Source organism: Gallus gallus, chromosome Z (genome assembly GCF_016699485.2).
Source record: "Gallus gallus isolate bGalGal1 chromosome Z, bGalGal1.mat.broiler.GRCg7b, whole genome shotgun sequence".
In the NCBI taxonomy this organism is placed as follows: Eukaryota; Metazoa; Chordata; class Aves; order Galliformes; family Phasianidae; genus Gallus; species Gallus gallus.
This window is the reverse complement of record NC_052572.1, coordinates 22,907,867-22,931,034: the sequence shown is the minus strand read 5'-3', so window position 1 is coordinate 22,931,034 and position 23,168 is coordinate 22,907,867. Positions and strand designations below refer to the sequence as shown.

The 23,168-nt window shown below is 37.1% G+C and overlaps 1 protein-coding gene across 1 annotated transcript in view; it reads left to right on the top strand.

Moving 5' to 3' along the window:
• The window catches only part of JMY (junction mediating and regulatory protein, p53 cofactor), a 63,122-nt gene that overhangs the window by 13,111 nt on the left and 26,843 nt on the right, over window positions 1-23,168 (top strand). The window contains exons 2-4 of the mRNA XM_003642911.6: window positions 5,422-5,595; window positions 13,536-13,686; window positions 15,458-15,627. Coding sequence (XP_003642959.2) covers window positions 5,422-5,595; window positions 13,536-13,686; window positions 15,458-15,627 — 495 coding nt within the window. The remainder of the gene's footprint in view (window positions 1-5,421; window positions 5,596-13,535; window positions 13,687-15,457; window positions 15,628-23,168) is intronic.

The window sequence follows — 23,168 nt, the reverse complement described above, 5'->3', positions numbered from 1 at the left end:
GGCGTTCACGCGTAGAACAAATTTTGTGTAGCTGAGGCTCCTGCTTATTACCAAGATGCACGTGTGTGTTATGAGCATTAATAAGAATGCTTTTTGTTTAAAGACAACTTGAAAATAAAGAACATAAACAATTTAAAGCATGTTCTAATGTAAGAGCTTGAAGTTTAAAATCAGTTGCTAAAACTTTGTATTGAAATTCTATGTGCTGTTAGAGTGGTTTTTTTTTTTTTAATTTCATTTATTTATTTTGGAGACTATTGCAAGTTTCTAACAGGAGTATTCAGTATTTTTTACGTAACAGCACTGTTCAGTGGAAAGGATGGAGCATCTGAACGTACTTTTTTCTGCAGTATTGTAATTCATATGCCTGTAAAAAAGCTGTTCATGTTTATCTGTGATTTTAAATATGCTTCTCCAACTAAAAATGTGTGTAATTATTCCTGGAATTGACAAGTAATACTTACAGGCTTTGAGAACTGAAATTAACAGAATAACTATAATTACCTGAAGGGTGGTTGTAGTGAGCTGGGCGTCAGCCTCTTCTCTCGTGTAACTAGCGATAGGCCTAGAGAGGATGGCCTCAAGCTGCACCAGGGCAGATTCAGGCTGGATGTTAGGAAATACTGCTTTCCAGAAGAGTGGCCAGATGCTGACCCAAGGCAGTGTTGGAGTCGGTGGCCCTGGAGTTGTCCAAGGAACATTTAGATGTATTGAGGGACATGATTTAGTGAGAACTATTGGTGATTGGTGGACGATTGCACTGAATGATCTTGTAGGTCTTTTCCAACCTTGCTGATTCTATGATTCCATGATAGTATATTCTGTAATTACTATTATTTCAAAAATATGTGTAAATGTAGAAAGGGATTGAAATATTTATTGTTCATTTTAGCTACAGTTGCATTTGTGGCATGTTCATAGATTTTTGTATAATTCATTAAAAAAATATATAAACAGTGAAAGTTTTGAAAATAATAGCAAAGGTAATGTAAGAAAAGGCCCTTTGCTGATGACTTTGGAGTAACCTCCTAGCTGAAGGTGACTTTCACACAAGTGCACTGTCATCTGTACAGATTTTAAAGATTTATGGACAAAATATTTTTTAAGATTGAAGACGGGAATAGTCTTTGGTGTACAGTGGAATTAAATGTGCAGTTAAATCAGGGAAAAAAAGAGTTTCCTGCTGACTAGAGTTTATCTGCATAATAGTTGCCTAAAGTGTATGAATTCATTTAGTTGTGAACAATATAACATCTGTGAAACATCATTCTTAAAATAAATACAGTATTGAATGGTTGTTACACTAGTCAGGCTTGTACAGGATATTACTCTGCCCTCCTCCACCCACTTCATTAAATAGTATCTTTTCTAAAAAAAAAAAAAAAAGTGAAAGTAAAGATATTCATGTTGAGGTGGTTAAAGTAAATGAACGGTAACACTGAATGTCTGTGTTAAGAATTAACCATTGATGGGACGTTAAAATATGCTATAGAAAACGTTCATTTATTTTATACTAACAGTTTAGAAAGCATACAATTTTAAGGTGCTGGGTTTGTTTTGTTTTACCATTTGGTCAGCTTAACCAGTGTCTCTGTCTTACTAAAATGTAATAGCTGAGTTTTCATATTTCTGTAATAGAAATTAGATCCTTTAGATACTTCCTGTGTGAAAATTGGAACATGCACAGTTAAACTACCTGTGAGACTGTGGGGGGCCAGGCTTTTCTTATGACATTATTAATTTAGTGGATTCTGCGCTAGGCCTAGCATTAACGTTATCTGATAGTCTAAATACTGTCTGGATGGCAGCCAGCTTAAAAAAAAAAAAAAAAGAAAGAAAGAAAGCTTCATCTGACTTGGTTCCCGGACAGGAAAGACTCCCTCAGACTGTGCTGTAGAGCAGAATGGGAGGGCACAGCTAATAACATCTGTCTGCTCTCCCCTTTAGGACGGATAGCAGTAAGCCAGCCACTGCACCTCGTTGTGTTACTGGGCCGCATCTACTAGGAGAATCTAAGCTATTGTGCCTCACTGCAATGGTGAAGAGTGTAGTAATCACATCAGTTCCAAAAAATGGGAGAGGGTAGTTTGATGCTCTCTATACCCTTAGACTGTGCATATCATAACTGTCACTTCAAATGTATGTCATAATTTCTGTGTTCTTTTTCTTTTCCAAAACTGGATCATTTATATTTCTTCAGTCTCTGCTTTCCCTCATGTAGCTTTTAACTCAAGTGAAATTTGAGACAGTGGTTTTATGGTGTTGATCTGATGGAACAAAATACATACATGCTTTTGAGCTGATTTGCAACCTTTCTAAAAGGTTTAGATGTTTTTTCCTCTCAAATGCAGACTGAATGAGCCTGTATATGAGTGTGTTAATAGGCATCTGTGTGTAGTGAGGCTATCTGAAAAGGCATGTAACTTTCCTATCTGTTTTGAAGAATATCCGTATTTGATAGCTCTTTGGTCTAAATCAAAGGCGGTGGTATTTGGTTATTTCTGAATTAGCTTTTCAGTGTTGTCTTTTTTCACGCAATAAGTTTCAATAAATTGCATCGCCATTTTCATTCAAAAAAAAAAAAGTCTTTGTTAGGCACAGGACATGCAGCATGTGTGGTTTGTTGCTGTAGGAATGAAGAAAGGCCTTGTGTTAATAATTTAAGACAATAATTTGTGTTGTGTGAATAACATGGCCTTGCTTGCATTTGCTTTTAAGAGCTTACTCCTTGGGGGTTTGATATTTTGAATAAGTGGGGAAGCATTTCTAGGCATAGAATTAGGGGAATCCCAGCAACAGACCAAATGAAATTGGATGTGGACCAGGCCCTGAAATTATGCCTGTTTACTTATTTTATCTATGTACATGAGTGTCAGGGTACCTCATGACGTTATCAATCCCATTTTCGTTTATGGAATTTTCTCTGAATGACTAGCATTGTAAGTAGGAACGTGCTGTTAGTGTCCTGGAATTTCTTGACGCAGTACAGATGGTCATACATTTGAAGTGAACCTTCAGTTTCTGGTGCCCTTTTAGTCTTAGTTCTGCAAAACTATGACGGCCTTCCACAATAACAGAACTATCACAAAGTTCTTAAGAGTCATCTGCAAATAATTAGAAAAACAAAACAAAAAAGAAAAACCAAAAAGCCAATCAACTCTGTACTGTATTGCTCTTATCCTTAAATTAGGATATTTAAATAAATAAAAAATTAAATAAAATATTTAAAATACTCCTTTTAAGGGTGGCATGTTTTTTATAATTTTTTTTTACTTTTTTTTTAATTGCCCTGTATAATATGTGTATCTACAGAACAGTAGGATTTCATCCTAAAACAAAATTGTCTACAGTTAATATAGCCTAAGCCACTACCCAAAAACTAACATTAGAGTGCATTACAGATTTATTGTAACAGGTGGCTTGAGAGGAAAGAAGGTTTGTTTTTTTCAGTATGTTGATGGAGGAATAACTACAGCTTTGGGATTACAGGAAGGTTTTTGATATGCCTGGTACAAGTAGGGGAAGGCTTGCCTATGGCAACTGTATTTTGAGGCACCGGCAGCAAGCAAGAAGAGCTAAGAAGGTGGTGGCTTTATAGTCTAAGGCTAAAACTGCTTGTAGGCTGGAATAATGCATAGTCTGTAGAAATGTAGGAGTCAAACCCAGAATGTCTGGCCTGATTGCTCTCTGTTCAGTTGGAGGTTAAGTTGTGTGTGTTTAGCCCAGAATGTGTATAAAACATTAGTTTTGTAGACTGCAAACCACAGAACACTACCCAGTACCCTCACTGGGAACTTGAACACCACAGGGTATTACATGCTGCTGGAAGACAGCAGAAGGGCACGGTGAATGAGCCTGGAGTAGGAACAATTTCTGAGGTGAAACTGTTAAGGTGAAACAACAAATTGTCATATTGCTGATGAGAAACATCATCACTATTCTGCAGTCTTGTCCAGACTCCTTTTCTCCAACAAGCCTTGCTGAGGGAAAATACTTTGTCTTGTCATCTGTCAATCATCTCAATGGTGAACAGGCAAAAGAAGCTACTACAGGCTTCTCTGATTCCTATTTCTAATCTTGGCCAGTATTTAGAGATTCAGAGGAAATTGAGGCAGTGCGGTGGTGATCATCAGATGCAAAATTTGTATTAGAGTTTTTTTTCATTTGGGTAACAAACACAGCAGAATAATATGAATATAATGGAACAGAGTTGATTACTGTGGTAAAAAGATGTCTTTTGACAGTTCTGACACAAAGATAAATCAGATGCCAGAGAACTATTGATCAAAGAATTGGTTTCTCATCTGCAGTTCCTTCTATTTTGTTTTCCAGTATTCGTGCTTGATGCAGTCATGTATAAAGCAAATAGTTCTTATAAGCTGAGCATCCAGCTTGAGCGAACACAGGGAAGATACAGAATGGTGATTCTGTAGTTTCCTAATCTGTGTTTAGTTAAACCTGGACTGCTTTTGAAGGTGGTGAAAGGAGGGACAGGAGACTGACTTTCAGGGTCTGAAAGTTATGTAAGAGAGGAATTTATTTCAGATAATCTTGACTTGGTAAACACATCAATTGTGCCACATGTCTGTATGAGATCAGTAGTAGCTGAACAGTTGAATGTTTTTTTGGAAACAGTAAAAGGTTTCCAGCAACATGTGAGGCTTGTTGAGACAAATGCCCAAAATAGATGCAAAGCAAACATAAATTAAAAACATACATTATAGCAAATTTGTAGAAATGAATCAATTTTCCATTTCAGAAGATGTGAAAGGAGGAATGGACAGGATGTCTCCTTAAATGAAGTAAAACACATGCTTTATTAAAAATTTTAAATAAAAACTTTTTTTTTATGTTTATAATTTCCTTGTTGTACATATCTAATAGAAACTCTGGATTCGATCTTTATGCCTAAATTGTCTGGGGTAAAATGCAGATCACTGTTTCACTTAGATTTCTGTCTGTGTCTGGAGCAGCATTAATATAATGAAGCTATGTAGGTACGAAGTAACAGGTGTGCTAGGAAGCTTAGAATCTGAATTCTCTTTTGACTTACTTTTCCTCATCATTCCTCCTACTACACCTGAAAGTAAGAAACATGAAGTAGCATATCTGATGAATAAGTTACTTCTTGTGCTCTCTGTACTCTCACGTACATCTCAAAACTTACTTATGGTGATTTTTGAAGAGAAGAAATCAATAGAAATGCCATACTTTTTGGGTTAAGGTGATCGGAGAAGCGATTGTATCTGATTGGCTAAGTTTAAGATGTGAGTGGAAAATTGAGGCTTTTTTTGTTTGATATGTCCGAATGAGGATTTTTGGAGGAGAGAAGAGATGGGCTAAAAGTACTTTTTAAACTGTTATTGCTTTCAGCAGGAATTTTGGATACATTCATTAAAATTGGCATTTTTCTTTTTATAGTTGCTGGAAAAACACAAGAATACAGAAAGCATGGTAGAGCTGCTTGAACTGTATCAAATGGAGGATGAGGCCTACAGCAGTCTTGCAGAAGCCACCACAGAGCTTTACCAGTACTTACTACAACCATTCCGAGACATGAGAGAACTTGCAATGCTTAGAAGACAACAGATAAAGGTACGGCAAATACCACTGAACTTCTCATTCATGGGGAAATCATGCTTTTTATTTACTGTTTATTAACAAGTACTTTTATTATGCAGTATGCGTAGTGATAGTGATTTCCACTAACTGTTCTCATTCCTTTATTCAGAGGAGTGCTTTTGTAGAGTGAAGACATCTCTGACTTCTGGCTTAACCATTACTTGTTTATTTTCTAGATTTCTATGTTAAACTCATTAAATTCATTGTTGAATTTAGCAGGTGAAATTAAATATATATATATTATGGAGGGGTACTCATGCATAAAATATAAACAGAAATATGTAGCACAGTATCTTAAGAAGTTAATTATTTTATAAAGTTCTGCAGGAAATTACATTTAATTTTAGATTTCTGAGGTAATCTGATAGACCATTAGGAGTTAGTAGATTCTAATCTTATGTTGTAAAACACTCAAATGTAGAAGTGTGTTAAAAGTATCTAGTTTGTTGTAAAACTTTAATAGTGTGTTTTCCTAAGAGCTATAGTATTATAACCAGCTGAAAAACACTATTTTGATAGGTCTGTTTTTTATAACACATTTCACTTAGAAAAAAATTCTAATATCTTTAGAGTTATTTCTTTCAAGTGCTTAACCAGAAGGAACAAACGTTGTCTTTACTGCATCGCAGAAGTACTTTTACTAATCATAGTTTCTGTGCAGTTGATTAGACTATAGCCCGCTGTGTCTCTTAAAATACATATCGTGACATTGTGGCTAAAATGGGTCTATTTTGTTAAGTCTGTATTGTAAATGTCAATTTGTGTGAGCTTGGTACCTTAGTCAGCCACTACTTTCAATTAAAAATTAGTGTTTTTGTCTATATTTGAGTATAAAATGAGGGAAGGAGGCAAGAGCATTTAAGTTTCTCCAACTACTTTTAATTTGAGCCATTGCTGTGTCTAAAAGCAATTTTTTCATAATGATATTTGAACTGGAAGTGTGTTTTTCCACAATTTTAAATGTTGATGCACAGAGAATTTGAATATTTTTTGGGATTTATTATGCTGTTCAAGATTATGAACAACACACAGCCTTGTTCAAAGCATGATGAAATAGTTCTCTTCTTTTTAATCTGTACAAAAGGAATTTTAAAAATATTTTATTTTTCACTCTTGAAACAAGGAGATAAATACTGTATTCCAGATGCAACATGAAGGAGGAGTCTTTTCGAGTTTTAAATTCACTGATTTCTTAGATTTAAGGTTTTAAAAAAAAGTCTTTATTTCCCTTTTTGTGAAATAATAACCTTGGTAAGCTGAAGAGGCATATTCTGTGGTGTATTACTTTATTCATATGTAGCTGCATTTACTGGACATCAAATTCTCTTCCTAACTTGGCAATTTTTGAGTAATAAAACTTGGTCATCTGTATTATGAGGTTGAGAAAGATGCCATCTCTTGTTTTTCATTTCATTGTTTGTGAGAAAGCAGTACTTGTATCTATGATGACAAAATATACATAATATTACACTGGGTAGCTAGGGTGGATGAATTCATTTATAAATAGAACTTGTGCTTGAGATGGTTTGTGTTAACTTGCCACATATGTGTTTCTGGAAGGCTAAATAATGGAACGTTTCTATAAACCATTATGGTGGGGGTTAGCTCCATTTTCATGCTAGTATTTTTGATGCATTCTGCCTCAGTTAAAGAGATCTATGAACACGCTGTTTAAACACCAACAAGGAGAAAAATGTTTGTGTAGGGCAGGGTAAGAAAGGCTCTGCCTTTCTTACGGGGTTAATTATTTTCTTGCAGAGATAATTGTGTCAATACAAATATTAGTCAAGATTATCTGTGCCTTCTGTAGTGAAGACATCATTTTTTGTTTTGGGTTGGTTCCTTTTGGATTTGGGTTTTTTACTAAGAATTTTAATCAGTTTCATTTTTGTCTGTTTTCAGAATAAGATTAGGAAAAAATGAGTTGCTTTACCTGTACTCCTTGAAAAAAGTGTTTAGTGTCCTCTCCTTTTTGTGCAGGACGTAAACTTTTTTTAAGATGGGTATGTATGTGGGTGCTGAATTTCTGCTGTTAATCTCAAAAGGTAAAGCAAGCCTCCAGGAGAGAAGGGAGAAACACCGTATTCTGTGCATACAGTGGAGGCTTGTTAGTAAGTGGTGAGGAACCTGAACGTTTTGCATGAGATTGCTGACTACAAAACTGTAACATAAATTCAATCACTTAAATCTGATTATGTGCAAGTTCAATAGAAACAGTAAAATAATAAATGAAACAAACTGCTTGTGTGTTCAATTGTAAAATTGACTGATAAGATGTATAGAAAATGCCAGAAGTCTTTTTGGGGGATCTTGCCTTACAAAAGGCAGGATTGGATGATAAAGTGACAGATGAAGCTGTCAAGAGATGAAAGCTATTGCATGTATAAAATGGTGATGATTACATGTTAGAGCATACATGTATGTTTGTATGCACTTAGCTTTTACGTCTGAAGAAAAACGTATGAGAACTATCTCAGTTCTTGGAAAATAGCTTGCTGTTTAGCATTCTTAGAGATGAAAGGAAAACTTTGAATTAGTAGAGAGGGAAAAAATTAGAAAAGAGCACTGTAGTTTTTATATGTCTGTGTGTACTCACATCCTGAACATGGAAGTTTTAGTTTCTCTGTCTCCAAAAGATACTGTATAGAATCAGAATAGTTGCAAAATGGCAGTAAGTATGGTAAGGGTACTTCCATACCAACAATCTCAGATTAATCAGATGGCTTTATTTTTGTCATTCAAAGCATGCAGTAAATGTAAGATAAGAAATGTTTCTGTAACTCATTAATGTTATAGGAAAGGAAATACTGCATGATTTATTTCACTGTTTCTTACATCTGCAAGCGAAATCAAGGACCCATCACTGAACTCGTGCCATTTCTAAACAGCGTGCAAATGAAGGAAAAAAAAAAAAAAAAGAATCCTAAACTTGTATTAAACACACCTCACATACTCTTTGGCAATAGTTTCCAGTTTAATTATGGACGCTAAGTATATACATGTTCCAGAAAGAGGCAGGTCCCTCTTTGGCTATTAACAGTGATTCAGATTAGCCATCAGCTCAAGAAGCCTCAAAGCTGTTCAGTGACAGAAGCTGGGGAGGTATTGCTCTGTCCACACTTTGTGACTTAATTTTCTTTTTTTTCTTTTTCTTCCAACTGTTACTGATAATTACAGGCCAAGACAGCCTCATATCTGACCTAAGAAGAAAGTACTAGGGGAAAGAGTGAGAGGGTGCAGATCTAGTGTGCATTTGTAGAAAGGCATCTTGATTAAAAACCTGAAAGGTGTGTAAACATGCAGAAAATATCAGATTGTATTGCTGCAGCAGCAACAGTAATGGAGGGTATGAACTGGAGATGCACGATATTTTTTTTTCTACTGTGCTGAAGATGGGGAAGGAGGAAGAAATAAGGTAGAGACTTTGCAGCAATGTTAAGCTGGCTATGAAAGGCAAGGAAAAGGGCTTAAGAAGGTCTTCAAAGAGATGTTGGGAAAAAAGCTCTTCAAACTGGTTCATTATGTGAATTTTACAAGTCCCAAGTTTACATGAATCCGTAAATAGACTTAAGTCTAGTCCTTCTTTTTCAGTAGTGCTCTGAAATGAGTTTTTACAGCTTTCATGATCTTTACTGGCTCTATTTACAGTGTTACTACAGTTACTTGCATTAATCCCACTCTTGGTATTCTTTCAGATTTCTTCTTCTCTAAGGGTTATTATTTTACTTTTATTCGTTGTATCTATATATAAAAATTGTCCACCTAATCTTGATGAATTCTTGGTGTACACATACTTCATATTTTGTTGCATTTTTTTAATTGAAGATTGAAATACGTCCAATTCTTTTCATTCACAAAAGGAATCTACAACTTCCTGAAGTGCTAAAACCACCTGCTTAAACATTTTCAAATTACTAGGTAATTTTTTTCAGAACTTTTTTTTCAACCTGGAACTCAGTCAATGATGTTGTAATGCAGTTAAAATTATATGACAAATGGAGGAGAAATAGAGGGAAGGCACAACTCAAAGTACACAACCTTAATCCTATTAATTGCAAGTATAAAATACTGTAGTTTAATTTAGCAATTTTAAGATTTCTTTCTATATACTGTCATGTGTCTGGAAAAGAAGAAACCTCAACAACTTGAATACCCTTAATATTTACTCGTGCCAAAACTTTAATCTTTTATTACTTCCTTTTCTGAGTACTTTATTTTTCAGCATTGTTTATAGTTCTGGAAAAAAACATTCACTACTGCAATTTGCAGTTCAATTATGATTTTGTTAGTCTTCTTTGTGTATATGTTAATTTCTTACTTGCTTTTAAGTGTGTTACTGCATTTACTACCGATGTCTTTAATGACATCTGCTGTTCTCCTGTATATTTTCAATACTGACGGGCAGTGGACATCTACAACCTCTCTAGGAAGCCTGTCTCAGTGTCTGACCACCCTCACAGCACAGAAGTGTTTCCAGATGCCCAGTCTGACCCTCCCCTGGCCGTTCCCATGCTGCCATTCCCATTCCTCCATCAGTTACCAGAAGCAGAGCCTGGCACCTCCCTCTGCCTTCCCTCCTCAGGGAGCTTCAGGGAGCACTGAGGTTGCTTCTTGGCCCCTGCTTCTCTGGGCTGGGCAATCCCAGTGCCCTCAACCCCTCCTTGTAGCACATGCCTTCCTGCCCTGTTATCAGCTCTGTTGTCCTTCTCTGGATGTCTTCAAGGACTTTAACATCCTTTCTATTTTGGGGAGCCCAGAACTGCACACAGTATTCAGAGAGAGGCCACATCAGTGCTAAATACAACAGGAAAAGTACTTCTTGTGACTGTGCGGCTGTGCTGTGTTAATGCCGATTACCCTCCTGGCTGCGTCCCCAGGGCACACTGCTGTTTCACGCTGAGCTGCTGGTACCAGCATTCCCAGGTCCTCTCCTGCTGCACTGTACTCTCTATTTCTGTTAATCTGTGAAATGACCTATACTCTTTTATGGACTATAAAAGCAAAAAGGTGCTGGCATAGTAGAGGTGTGCAGTGAGAAAAATGAAGTCTACGTATATTGCACATGCGTTGTGGACAGAATTGGAATGCAGTAGCACATAAGATCTTCCTTTAATTTCATGATGATAGTTATTTCCTTCACAGATATGTTTATAAAAAGAGATTCATTTTTAAAGAGATGATAGAAAACAACATCTTCAAAGCATGTGGGCCTGTTCATGTTGCTGTTTAATAGGCCGTGTGTTGTTCCCTTATCCACTCAATATACTCCTCTTTTGTGAGGATGTTGTGGATAGTTGCAGCCTTCCTGTACTTTTCTGTTTATTGCAGCTGCTATCTCTCTTTAATTAAGCTACTACTTCTTTTGTCTTTTTTTTTTCTATGGACTTTTTAGTTCCCATGACTGTAATTTGGAAAGGTTGCTAACAGTAGTTTCTTATACACTGGTATCTTATTTTCAGTAACTCAGCCTCTGTGGTGGGCACATCTATCTCAGCCCTGCTGGGTGAAGGAGAGTGGCAGACAGCTAGACACCAGAAACCAAAACAGACTCTTAAAGTCTGCAATTACTCAGAAAGTGAAGGACCTAATAGAGAAGAAAAAAAAAAAAAAAGGCAGAGAAGCAATCGCCTATCTTTTAGGATACAGTGCAGAATGTATTTTGTGAATATGTTTATGTCCCTCTGACTGAGTATGCTTTCCATGGAGTGGTGTCCTCTGAGGAAGTAAAGCAAATTGGTTGCTTTCCTTGTATTTGCATGAGAGTATCTTTGGCTGCTCAATGCCAAGCTCTTTGTCTTACAGAAAGTCAACCTCCTGAATTTTCTTTGATCCGTTTGAACTCTGCTGTGCCTTGAGTGGGCTAAGAGGCCTTTTGCTGGCAGCTAGTGCCCATAGTGCATCGTCTCGAACAGACATCTGCATAGATGAGGATTCCTGTTCCAGGAGTCAGCTCAAGAAACTCAGTTTCAGGAGCTTATTTGAAGTTCTTGATACCCCAGACTCTTGTCTCTTATTCTTGCACTTTCTCATCCGAGTTTGTTACTGTGACCCTCAGATACCTCTGGTTCGCACAGGTGACAAATGATTGCCGGGGCAAGCAGTGTACTCTAGTGTCCAGTTGTGGGTATCTCTATGGTCATCAGTACTTTCACAAATGCTGCTAAGGCAAGGGCTACTTAGGTTCTCTGTGCCTTGTTAAATGAATAACCTCAGCGTGAATGATAGTATAGATGATGTAATCGGGATTGTCGTTAATGAAAAGATGCTTCCTGTTTTTGTTACTTGTAAATATTTGATCTCTGGAACAGGGATACAATGGTATTGGAAAATGCTAAATCTCCAGCCTATGCTGCATGTGAATAGTGTTTTGGCAGGCAAAATTGGATGAAGAAATATTAAGAAATGCTATATTGAGGCTTCTTATTCTCCTAGAAGTGATAGCTAGCAATAACGTTACTCACACTACTTGGTGATCCCATTTCAATTTCCACATCAAATTATGTAATCTCTACTCAAGAGTATTAAAGGAAGGCTTCCAACTGTATTACTTTTATCCTGCTTCTCAAAATATTTTGTTTCATAGTTCTATGTAAAGCATTAACTCTGCCAGTCATGATTCTCTGTTTTATACCTACGGTTTGAGTTTTGTTTTGAAATTCTTGTCTGTCCACTCATAATCATTACCTGTGCAAATCGTGACACACACACACACACACACACACACACACATATATATATATATGTGCTTCATTGGATTACGTTACAAGCTGTGTAGAAAAATTAGTATTAACTTATACTTCGTTCATATTTTTATTTTGCCTGTTGCCTTTTTAGGGTTTTTAGAAATACATATGAAATATATGTATGAAGTAGATTATAATACCATATTGAAATACTTCAAATATTTTTTGAGGATAGAAGTTATTTATATTTGCTTCTAACGATCATCCTTCTAAGAAATGAGATAAGTGGATATCCGGGGTAGATCTTGAAGAATCACTAGAAAGCCTACTATTTGTAGTAAAACTACAAAGTGGAATGGCTTTTTGACTGAAGCTCTGTGAAACTGAGATGAGAGGTTTTGACATTTGAGACATTAGAACTTCAGGTTAAATATCTGGTTGCACAGAAGACTATGAGTTTTCAGTTTAGGGATTTTTGTCTGAAGTAGTGAGGTATCTTTTTGACCAATATAAATGAAAAATATTCAGAATTAAGGCTTTGGATTGTAGGTTCCAGCATAAATATCTACTGACTTAGATATCTAGTCTATTTATTCATTTATTTGCAGTTGGACTGCTGATGACCTCAACTTTTAAGAAGTGTGTACAAAAAATGGTTAGAGAGAGACAGCTACATATTTTTAAAAAATTTTAGAAGAAATCCCAGTTCTCTTACTGGCTTCAAATAGTTATTAGTTAGAATTAAAATTGCCTCCATTTTAGGAATGGAAAAAGTATTTAAATTCTCAGTCACTGAGGAAATATGTTTTAAGTCATCATTAGAACAAAGAAGAATTCCGAAAACTGGTGATTGTTTCCCAGTGTCCCAAGACATCCCCTTTTTCCATCTTTATTATTACCTGAGAACATTCACTTGCTTCACATTGGAATATTCCGGGCTGGAAGAAAGCCTTGATAAAGCATGCTTGTTGTTTGAGGATATGGTATTTAACAAGAAGCTACTGGTAAATCAGATTTATGTTTGCATTTGTTGGGCTTCCAATACGAACAGTAATGAAGCCATGAATATACTTTTTCAACAGAAAGGAACACTTTTTCCTGTTGAATAAAAGCCATCATGATTTATTGGTAGTTTTTTCTCCTTTTTGTTCTTTTGTTCTTAGCCATGCTGAAACTGTTCACTGTTCAGAAGCTAGCAGTATTATTAACTATGGCCTGATTTATTTTCAGATCTCAATAGAGAACGACTACCTTGGCCCCAGAAGAATTGAGAGTCTGCAGAAAGAAGATGCTGATTGGCAGAGGAAAGCCCACATGGCTGTTCTTTCTATTCAGGATCTTACAGTTAAATACTTTGAAATAACAGCTAAAGCACAGAAAGGTAGTTATTTTCTATTATCCTATACTTGAAATAAAAGATCTTGAAAGGTTAATGTTTATCATGTTCTGTATTGTATCATGTGATTACTTTTTTTTTTAATAAACTCTGTTTGAGAATTTTCGTAGATAGATCTTTCACAGCAGTCTTACTAAATGAGTCTGCAGTTAAGCAAGGACATATGGCTTGCACAGGCATCTGTGCTCTTATTCTTGTATCATTTTAACCAAAATAATCAGTTAATCAGTGTAAACAAACCAGAGGGTGCGGTTTCATCTTCGCTATTTTAGTTTGATTATGTATTGCTGCTGACAAAAGTGTGTCCCACTCTTTCCACTGCCTGAATGCAGATTCCTGTCTCTTTCTTTGCCTTGGTGGTAGTGATTGTGCAAATAGATGAATGAGCTACCCCTGGGAGAAAGTCTTCTTTGATGGGTAGGTTTCCTGTTGTCTCCCTGAATAGATCTGCTTCAAGAGAAGCAATCACTGTAAAAAAAACTCAAGTTAGGGTTAACGTGAAAATTCACCTTACCTGAAAAAGTGACTAAACTAGTTCAAATATGTTAATTAGAGCAAATTCTAAATGTATTTAGATTCTGCTCTAATGACGAATGTGGTAAGTAAAATACCTCTTTAGTTGATAAAAAATGCATATTTACAATTCCTTTCCTTTTTTATTTTTTTTTTCCATGTAATATTTTAATGTACAGCTGTCAGGATTGTGGGACAGGACACTGGAAAATGAAATGCCTGGAGATTTTTGATAAATGTACAGCAGGTGTGCAGGTTGTGTTTTGTTTGCTTTATTTGGCCTCCTACTGATCATAAGGTGGTCATGCATAGCAAAATAATAAGAGATGACAGGAAAAAATACATGAGAACAAATAGATATTTATTATCTAACAATAGTGATTGGTATTTTCTGGCACCTAGGGACTGAATGTTACTCTTTTTGGTTGTCTCACTTCCATGACTTTTGCTGTGCAAAGTTAAGTGTAATCAGTATCATGTGATTGTTCATATGTTAAAAATGGTGAAAATTTGAACTAGGTTAGCCTAGTTTTTTTTCCAGGGCTCAGGAAGAGAAATCCTGAGTCAAGCAAGGGACTATTGCTACTCTGAAGGCTTCCGTAAAAGATTCTAGTTCATCTCTGTACACTAAGGGCAGATTGTACCTTGTCATCTAATTATCCCATGAAGCAATCTTTGAGTAAAAGAAAACATTGTTTAACAAAAAGAGGCTTGTTAAATTCATTATTCTTTCTGAATTGCACTTGAGGTCAAGCTCAAACTTTTGTTTTAAATTGTAATTCCTATTTTACTTTGCAGATTTGTGTTAAATTTATGACTGCACTTTAGAATTTATGAAGGAAAACTGGTGATTTCAGTAGCTGATCGTAGACGCTTTCAGAAGCAGGGGAAATCTGGGATGCACTTCTAGACCACATGATAATATTAACCAGTATTTTTGCTAAGTCAGAAGTTCTGAACTTGTGGTTTAGACATTCAGGTAATATGTGTTTAGAATAGTTCCTCTGAATAACAAAAATTGGATTTATAATAGTGAAATGGTAAACAAACAGGAAATTACATACTTATATGAATCCTAAGAATTCTTAAACCTTGAATATAAAGGTTATTACTCTATAGAATGACTTCTCTGCTAAGAGAACTTTTTATAGTTTTGGATACAAGCATGCACAGTCTCTACAGGAAAATCATTATGGAGATCTGAAAAGAAGACTGATGACTGCCTTTTTCTTTCCTTCTGCAGCTGTGTATGACCGAATGCGAGCAGACCAGAAAAAATTTGGTAAGGCAGCATGGGCAGCAGCAGTGGAACGTATGGAAAAGCTTCAGTATGCTGTTTCTAAGGAGACTTTGCAGTTGATGCGTGCTAAAGAAATCTGTTTGGAGCAGAAGAAACACGCACTAAAAGAGGAGGTAATTTTTCATACCAATAGGCAGAAAAATTAAACACATAGTAAAAAATTGAACCTCTAGGAGTGCACTTGAAAGAAATGAATCAACAGACATGAAAGTCATTATTTTTCATATTTTTAATAATATAAGTCTGTATTTTAATTCCCCACATTCAATCATATTCAGCAAATGAAATTTTGTTGTAGATGTGGCAGAGTCCTGAAGGAATTCACTGATGTATCGCCAAGCCACCCTTGATGGTGCTTGAAAATAGAATCATAGAATGGCCTGGGTTGAAAAGGGCCACAATGATCATCTAGTTTCAACCCCCCTGCTATGTGCAGGGTCGCCAACCACTGGAAAAGTTATGTCAGTCAGGTGTAGTCCCAGGTGACTGGAAAAAAGGGTGGTAAGGTACTCAAATTAAGAAGGGCTGAAAAGATGACCAAGGAACTACTGACATACTAGTCTCACCTCTGTGCTAGGGAAGACCTTGGAGCAGATCATCCTGGAAGATATGCTAACACATGTGGAAGAAAAGGAGTTGATATGGGATAGCTCAGGCATGTCCAACTTCCATAGTGTCTTTGACATGGTCCCTCATAGCACCCTTCTCCCCAAATTGGAAAGATATGGATTTTATGAGTGGAATGTTTGGTGGATGAGAAACTGGTTGTGAGATAGTACCCAGAGAGTGGTGGTCAATGGCTTGATGTTCTGATAGAGATCAGTGACAAGTAGTGTCCCTCAAGGGGTGAGTACTGGGACTAGTGATCTTTAACATCTTTGTCAGTGGCATCATCAGTGGGATCGAGCACACCCTCAGTGAGTTTGTGGATGATGTTATGCTGTGTGGTGCACTTGACATGCCTAAGGGACCGGATGCCATCCGGAGAGACCTAGACAGACTCAGGCAATGGGCCCAGGTGAATCTCGTGAGGTTCAATAAATCCAAGTACAAGGTGTTGCTCCTGGTTTGCAGCAACCCCTGCTATCAGTATGAGCTGGGGTGTGTAAGGATGGAGTGCAGCTGTGCTGAGTAGAACTTGGGAATACTGACGGATGGCAAGCTGAACATGATCCAGCTGAACATGATCTCTTACTGCCCAGAAAGCCAGCTGGATCCTGTGCTACATCAAAAGAAGCCTAGTCAGCAGGTTGAGGAAGGCAGTCATAGAATCATAGAATCGCTAAGGTTGGAAAAGACCCACAGGATCATCCAGTCCAACCATTTGCCCATCACCAATGATTCTTGCTAAACCATGTCCCTCAACACAACATCCAAACGCTCTTTGAACACCACCAGGGTCGGTGACTCCACCACCTCTCTGGGCAGCCCATTCCAGTGCCTGACCACCCTTTCAGGGAAGTAGTATTTCCTAACGTCCAGCCTGAACCTTCCCTGGCGCAGTTTGAAGCTGTACGCATTTTGAAGCTGTGAAGCTAATCCTGCCCCTCTGCTCTGCACTGGTGAGACCTCATCCCGAGCACCACATGCAGCTGTGGAGTCCTTAGTACAGGAGGTGCTTGGACCCACTGTGCATCCAGAGGAGGGCCACAAAAATGATCCAAGGGATGGAACACCTCCCCTGTGAGGACAGGCTGAGGGAGCTGGGTCTGTTCAGCCAGGAGATGAGAAGGCTCCAGCAAGAACTGATAACAGCTTTTCAGTATCTAAAGAGGGGCTGTAAGAAGGAAGGGGACAGACTCTTTAGCAGAGTCTGTTGGGATAGGAGGAGGGGAGATGGTTTCAAACTAAATGAGGAGAGATATAGATTGGATATAAGGAAGACATTTTTTATAAGGGTGGTGAGGTACTCTAGTGGGTTGCTCAGAGAGGTGGCAGCTGCCCCATCCCTGGAGACATCCACGGTCAGGCTGAATGGGGCTCAGAGCAACCTGATCTAGCTGTATATGTCTCTATTTGTTGCGGGAGAGTTGGACTAGATAATCGTTAAAGGTCCTTTCCACCTCAGAAGGTTCTTTTGTACCACTTTTTACCTTTTTCTGGTTAGTCAACGCAGATTACAGTTTTTGCTGCTAATGTTCATGGCTATCCACTAAATGCCTTAAAAAAGGAATAGAAGCTGAAATCTGCTGTTCAGTAATTTCCATACTACCTCTCGGGGCATTAGCACTTTTGTTTTGAGCAATTTTTGACAGTCCATATGGAAGGATCTTCACATTATACAGATGACTGGCCTGTTATACAGGCAGTACTTTGATTTTGCTTACCCTGTTTATTAAGGCAGTCCTCCAGGGGGATTGGTACTAGCTGCAGTACTCTGGAGGAAAGAGTACATACATTAAACTGTCTTTAAATACCTTGGCAGAAAAAAACCACACACATTAGATTTTATGATACTTCCTCAAAACAAATATGCTAAAAATCTTTCTTTTAAAGTCTGTTGTCTTATGATTATTCTAAGAACTTTGCAGGCATACTAATGTTAACTTGCATTTTATTCATAGAGTTACTGGCTTAAGAGTACTCTCCAGATGCCTGTTGGTCAACAAAATTTCTCTGAATTCTGTTAGAAAAAGAAGTTATTCAGAAAGCTCAGGACTTTAACACAATACAGATAGGTAAATTTGCAGACAGATGATGCACCTTTTTATAGTCTTCTGTGAAAGACAGAGAGCTTCATGTACAAGGGAGTAAACGCAAGCATGAAATTAAAGTGTGCCTCATTACAATTATACTTTTTATAATCGAGATTCATTTTGATTAATGAGTGATTATTGAGACGTGGAGGAGCATTTGGGACTAAGTAGAGAGACAAGATTTATTGTGGTATAGTAGGATGCTGGAGGTCTCTGAAGTGACAGGTTGGGGGCTTTTTGAAAAAGAGGAACAAGAAGCGTCTGATGGGTGTGCATCAACGTGGTGCTTTGGGATGTTGTGTAATAAGGTTGAAAATTAAAACAAGGTGATTGGGATGATATCAGGACCATCTTCTGTTCTGAAATGCCTTTTTTATTGCTTCGAGAATGGGGTAGCTCTAAGTATGAAGCGGTTGGATATTAGGAAAAAATTCTTCTCAGAAACAGTGGCAGTGAATTGGAAAAGGCTGCCCAGGGAAGTGGTGGAGTCACTGTCCCCGGAGATTTTCAAAGAGTAGAAGTGGCACTGAGAGACATGGGTTAATAGGTATGGTGGTGATGGACTAGATGATCTCAAAGATCTTTTCTGACCTTAGTGATTCTGTGCAAAATTGGATGTGACAAATGTGACTTGGAATCCTGCGTGGTAGAAGAAGGTTGCAGTCTTATCATAGTTTTCATTCAGTATGTTAATGAAACACTTTTTTTTTGTCTCCTAAAATGCTTTACACTTAAATATATAGAAAGCTACTACATTTTCCACACTACCATGATATGACAATAATTTTCCTCTTTCTTACCTGAGCATTAATAACATGATTTTCTCTGTGCATAGTACTGCAGAGGATTTAAATGAATAATTATCAGTGCAGGAACATCATCTTTTGATTTTAGTGTCAATACATGATTTGCCAAATAGCCTGGTGGAAAACTGTTACTACAAGAAGATGGAGTTGAACACACAAAAAATATAGATCTTGGTAAGGCCTGTGTAAGCTGCAGATGGAAACAACTGTGTTGAAAGAGATACTATTGGATTAGCATGCAGTACATTTGTTGCTGTAGTACACTGGGGATCTTAGTGGTTTTTTTGTGGTATCAAAATAAAGGTGGAGTTCACAAATGGTATGGTGGGACATTTTTGTTTTAAAAGAAATGATTGAAATGACACTGTAGAAGAGCTGGGGTAGTCCTAGAGCTAGGCATAACAGAAACAGAATAAAATTGCAGAGTACACAGTGGCACTGGAGTAAATTCCAAATTAGCAAGCTCATATAATAGAATATAGCCATGGAATTGACAAAAAAGATGAGCGGTTTCTGGGAATATTTGATATGGTCATGCACTACATCCTTATGTCTAAATTGGAGAGAGATGGGTTTGAAGGTTAGCCTATTTGGTGAATGAAGAACTGTTTGAGTGGTTATAGCTAGAGAGTTGTGGTCAGAAACTATGTGTTCAAATGGAGGCTGGTGATAAGTGGTATTCCCTATGGGTTTGTCTTGGGACTTCAACATTTTTATCAGCACTGTGGACAGTGAGATCGAGTACACCCTCCACAAACTTGCTGGTGACACCAAGCTAAGTGGTGCAGTTGATGCAATAGAATGAAGGGATGCTATCCAGAGGGACCTGGTCAGGCTTAAAAAATGGGCCTATGAGAACCTAACGAGGTTCAACAAGGGCAAATACAAGGCGTTGCACTTGGGTCAGAGCATTCCCAGATAGGTGTACAGACTGGGAGAATATCTCATGGAGACCAGCCCAGTGAAGAAGGACATGGTGGTCCTGGTGAGCGAAGGGCAGATATGAGCCAGCCCATACTTGCAGCCCAGAAAGCCAACTGTATCCTGGGCTGCATCGAAACAGGAGTGGCCAGCCAGGAGTGGGAGATGATTGTCCCTCTCTACGCTGCCCTCATGAGACCCCACCTCCAGTACTGCATCCAGGCTTAGAGCCCTCAGCATAAGACTGATGTGCTGATGTTGGAGTGGGTCCAGAGGAGGCCACCAAGGTGATCAGAGGGCTGGAAGCACCTCTCCTACAAGAAAGGTTGAGGGAGCTGACCTTGTTCAGCTTGGAGAAGAGGAGCCTCTTGGGAGACCTCATTGAGGCCATCCAGTTACTTGAGGGAACTTAGAAACAAAAAGGAGACAGACTTTTTACGTGGTTTCCTTTTTACAAGGGGAATGGTTTTAAACTAAAAGAGGGGCAATATAGGTTAGATGATGTTAGGTGGAAATTCTTTACTTGAGTTGGTGAGGCACCTTTTTGCAGCCCTCTGAGCCTGGTGGGTACAGCTCTTAGGTGATCTGCCTATCAGCTATACCAGGTGTGTACAATTAAGGAGACTTAATCATTTTGTTTGGACAAAATGTGTAGTTATGAAGTATAGCAAACTCAGCTAAGAAGTCATGTGAAAATTCTCATTAGAAGATTATATTAATTATGAAGTTGTTTAGTTGGAGTTGTAGTTTTAGGGAAGAATATCTGGTGTCCTGCTATTTGATCCTTTTGAATTTTCATGTATGTCATTTTGTGGATAAAATAATGTAAAACAGCTGAGGTTAGCAGTTGAATTTCAAGAACAAAGTTGTCTTTTTAATGCTTCATTTTAATTTCCTTCTCACTGTGACAAAGTCTTAGTAATAAATCAAAAATAGTTTTTGCTTTTTTTCCATGCATAGACTGTTTGATTACTACTCTAATTACACATCAAAAACTCCTTGAAGAAGCTGTCCATGTCAGTGATTATGTCTTTGAATTAGGTAGTGTCTTCTACGTTTAAATAAAGTGCTGATTTTAATATATTAATTTAGCTTCTCATAAGTTAGTAAAGCTGTGTAGACAGAAGTTGAAAAACTGAAAGTATTGAATGATGAGATACAGTGGAAGGAGCTACATATGGGCTCTAACTTTGCACATGTAGATTCTTGGGATTTGAACAATGTTTTAGAAGACTGAATTGCCCTTTAAATTAGGCCAGTTGGTACTGGTTTATTTAACAGCTGAAACTGTTTGCATTATTGCTATCAGTATATATATTTTTTAATCAAAAGTAGAACTTTTGTGTACTAGAACTAGTACACAAATTACACTTTGATCTTTTTATTTTCCTGTTCAGTACCTCTGTAAATTCTATCTTGTTCTGAATTTTGTTTGAGGGGAATGATGAAAACTTTCCTTTGAGGCAGACCAGAGTCTATTTTGGTGGACTGGTTCCCAAGACATGTCCTCATGACAGTAAACAGAAACATTAAATCACAGTGAGAATCCTTTGTAATTCTGTAAGTATGTGAAATAGTTTGGACAAATGGAAATGTGCAACTGAACACTTAAAAACCAACAAGTCTCTTCCTGCATATGTAGGAATCAGTAACTAATCTTGTATTTTTTAATTTCCTTTTGTTGTTTTGTTTTGTTTTTTGTTTTTTTTTTTTTTGCTTTAGAAGTGTACAGTACAGTTGTGAACATCCACTTCAAAACACTTTAAATGTGCATGGTAAACGGTTAGTGATATTTTCATAAAAATATATTCCAACAAATTACTGGTTGGCTTCTGTAATTTTTTTTTGTAGTTTGTAATTGTAGAAGTTCTTTTTTTTCTTGTGCAATGAGCCTAAATGAAAGATACATTTACTTCCAATGACTTTAAATATTTAAGCATGTATTGAATTTCATGACTGTTATTTTGCTTTTGCCTGTATTGAATGCATCGGCAAAAATAAAAATATTATTTAAGGATTCTATTCAAGAAAACCTGAAAGTCTTTCTAGAAAACTTTTTTTTTTTCTTAGCAGCTATATATATGTGTGTTAGCAATGGATAACAATCTACTAAAGATGCCACAAAATATTTTTCAGAAAACTATGTTTCACTGTAGTAGCGGGGTTTTTTTTGTTTTTTTTTTAATTTGCCTGCAAGCATTCTGTTATGGTAAAAGGGTGGATTTGATGACTGTTAGTTCTGTGCTCTCTTTGACTATTTTTAAAATTATTTTTGTCATCTTAGTATGTTATCTTAGAATGTGTTCTACAGTTCTTACTGGGGGCCTTCTGTTTTAAACCATTATGTCCTTATTAATTTACCTGTGTTTGAGTCTGCATTCTGCCATAGAAATGTTAGGAAAACTAAGTTCTTGCTTAAGGTCTTTACTTAGTAAGAATGAGACAACGAAGAAACACTGTTGCTTCAATTAGGGCCACATAGATTCAATTATTTGTTATAAATCAATGCAGGAGGTTGAGGCGTATCAGGGAATCCAACTCAGATCTCAGTTCTAATTCTTCGTCCAGCTGCAAAATATTTCTTTCCTGTAATCACATTCTCACTTTGAAGTTCCTAGTATTTTCTCCACTGGTTTGAGATTGGTTACACACTCACAAATGACTGAAATTAAAGGTTCAATTTTTTTAATTTTTTTTTCATGCACTTCTATATAGCTTAGATATCTGAGAACCATACAATATTCATTTTACATTCCTGTTGCATGTAAAAACTGAATATAGTAATGTTAAATGCCTTAAATGGATCAGGTAGGTGGCAGCATCTCTAACATATGCTTGCAGGGCTAAGATTTTGTTGTCGCTTGGGCCTTTATGTTGCAGACACTGGTATAGCTGAAAGAAATTTTGAGCTGCTATAACTGCATTAGCTGATACTTTTACTTTGTGTCTGTGCAGTCTTTGCAATGTCTATGGACTTAAAATTTGTGAACATCTTTTTTTGAAGAAAAGTTTGGGTGAATTTCACAGTCCAATGACATAGCACTACTTCTTAGAAGTGGTAGAAGTTTGTGTCCTGTGGTAGAAGTTTGAGTGACATTGCATTAATTTGTTGAAAAAAAAGTGCCTGTGTATGTCTGCATATATACATGTATGTATGTATATGTGTGTGTGTGTGTGTGTGTGTGTAAGAGAATCCTTTTAACATGCCAAAACACAGGAGTGTCTCTTGCA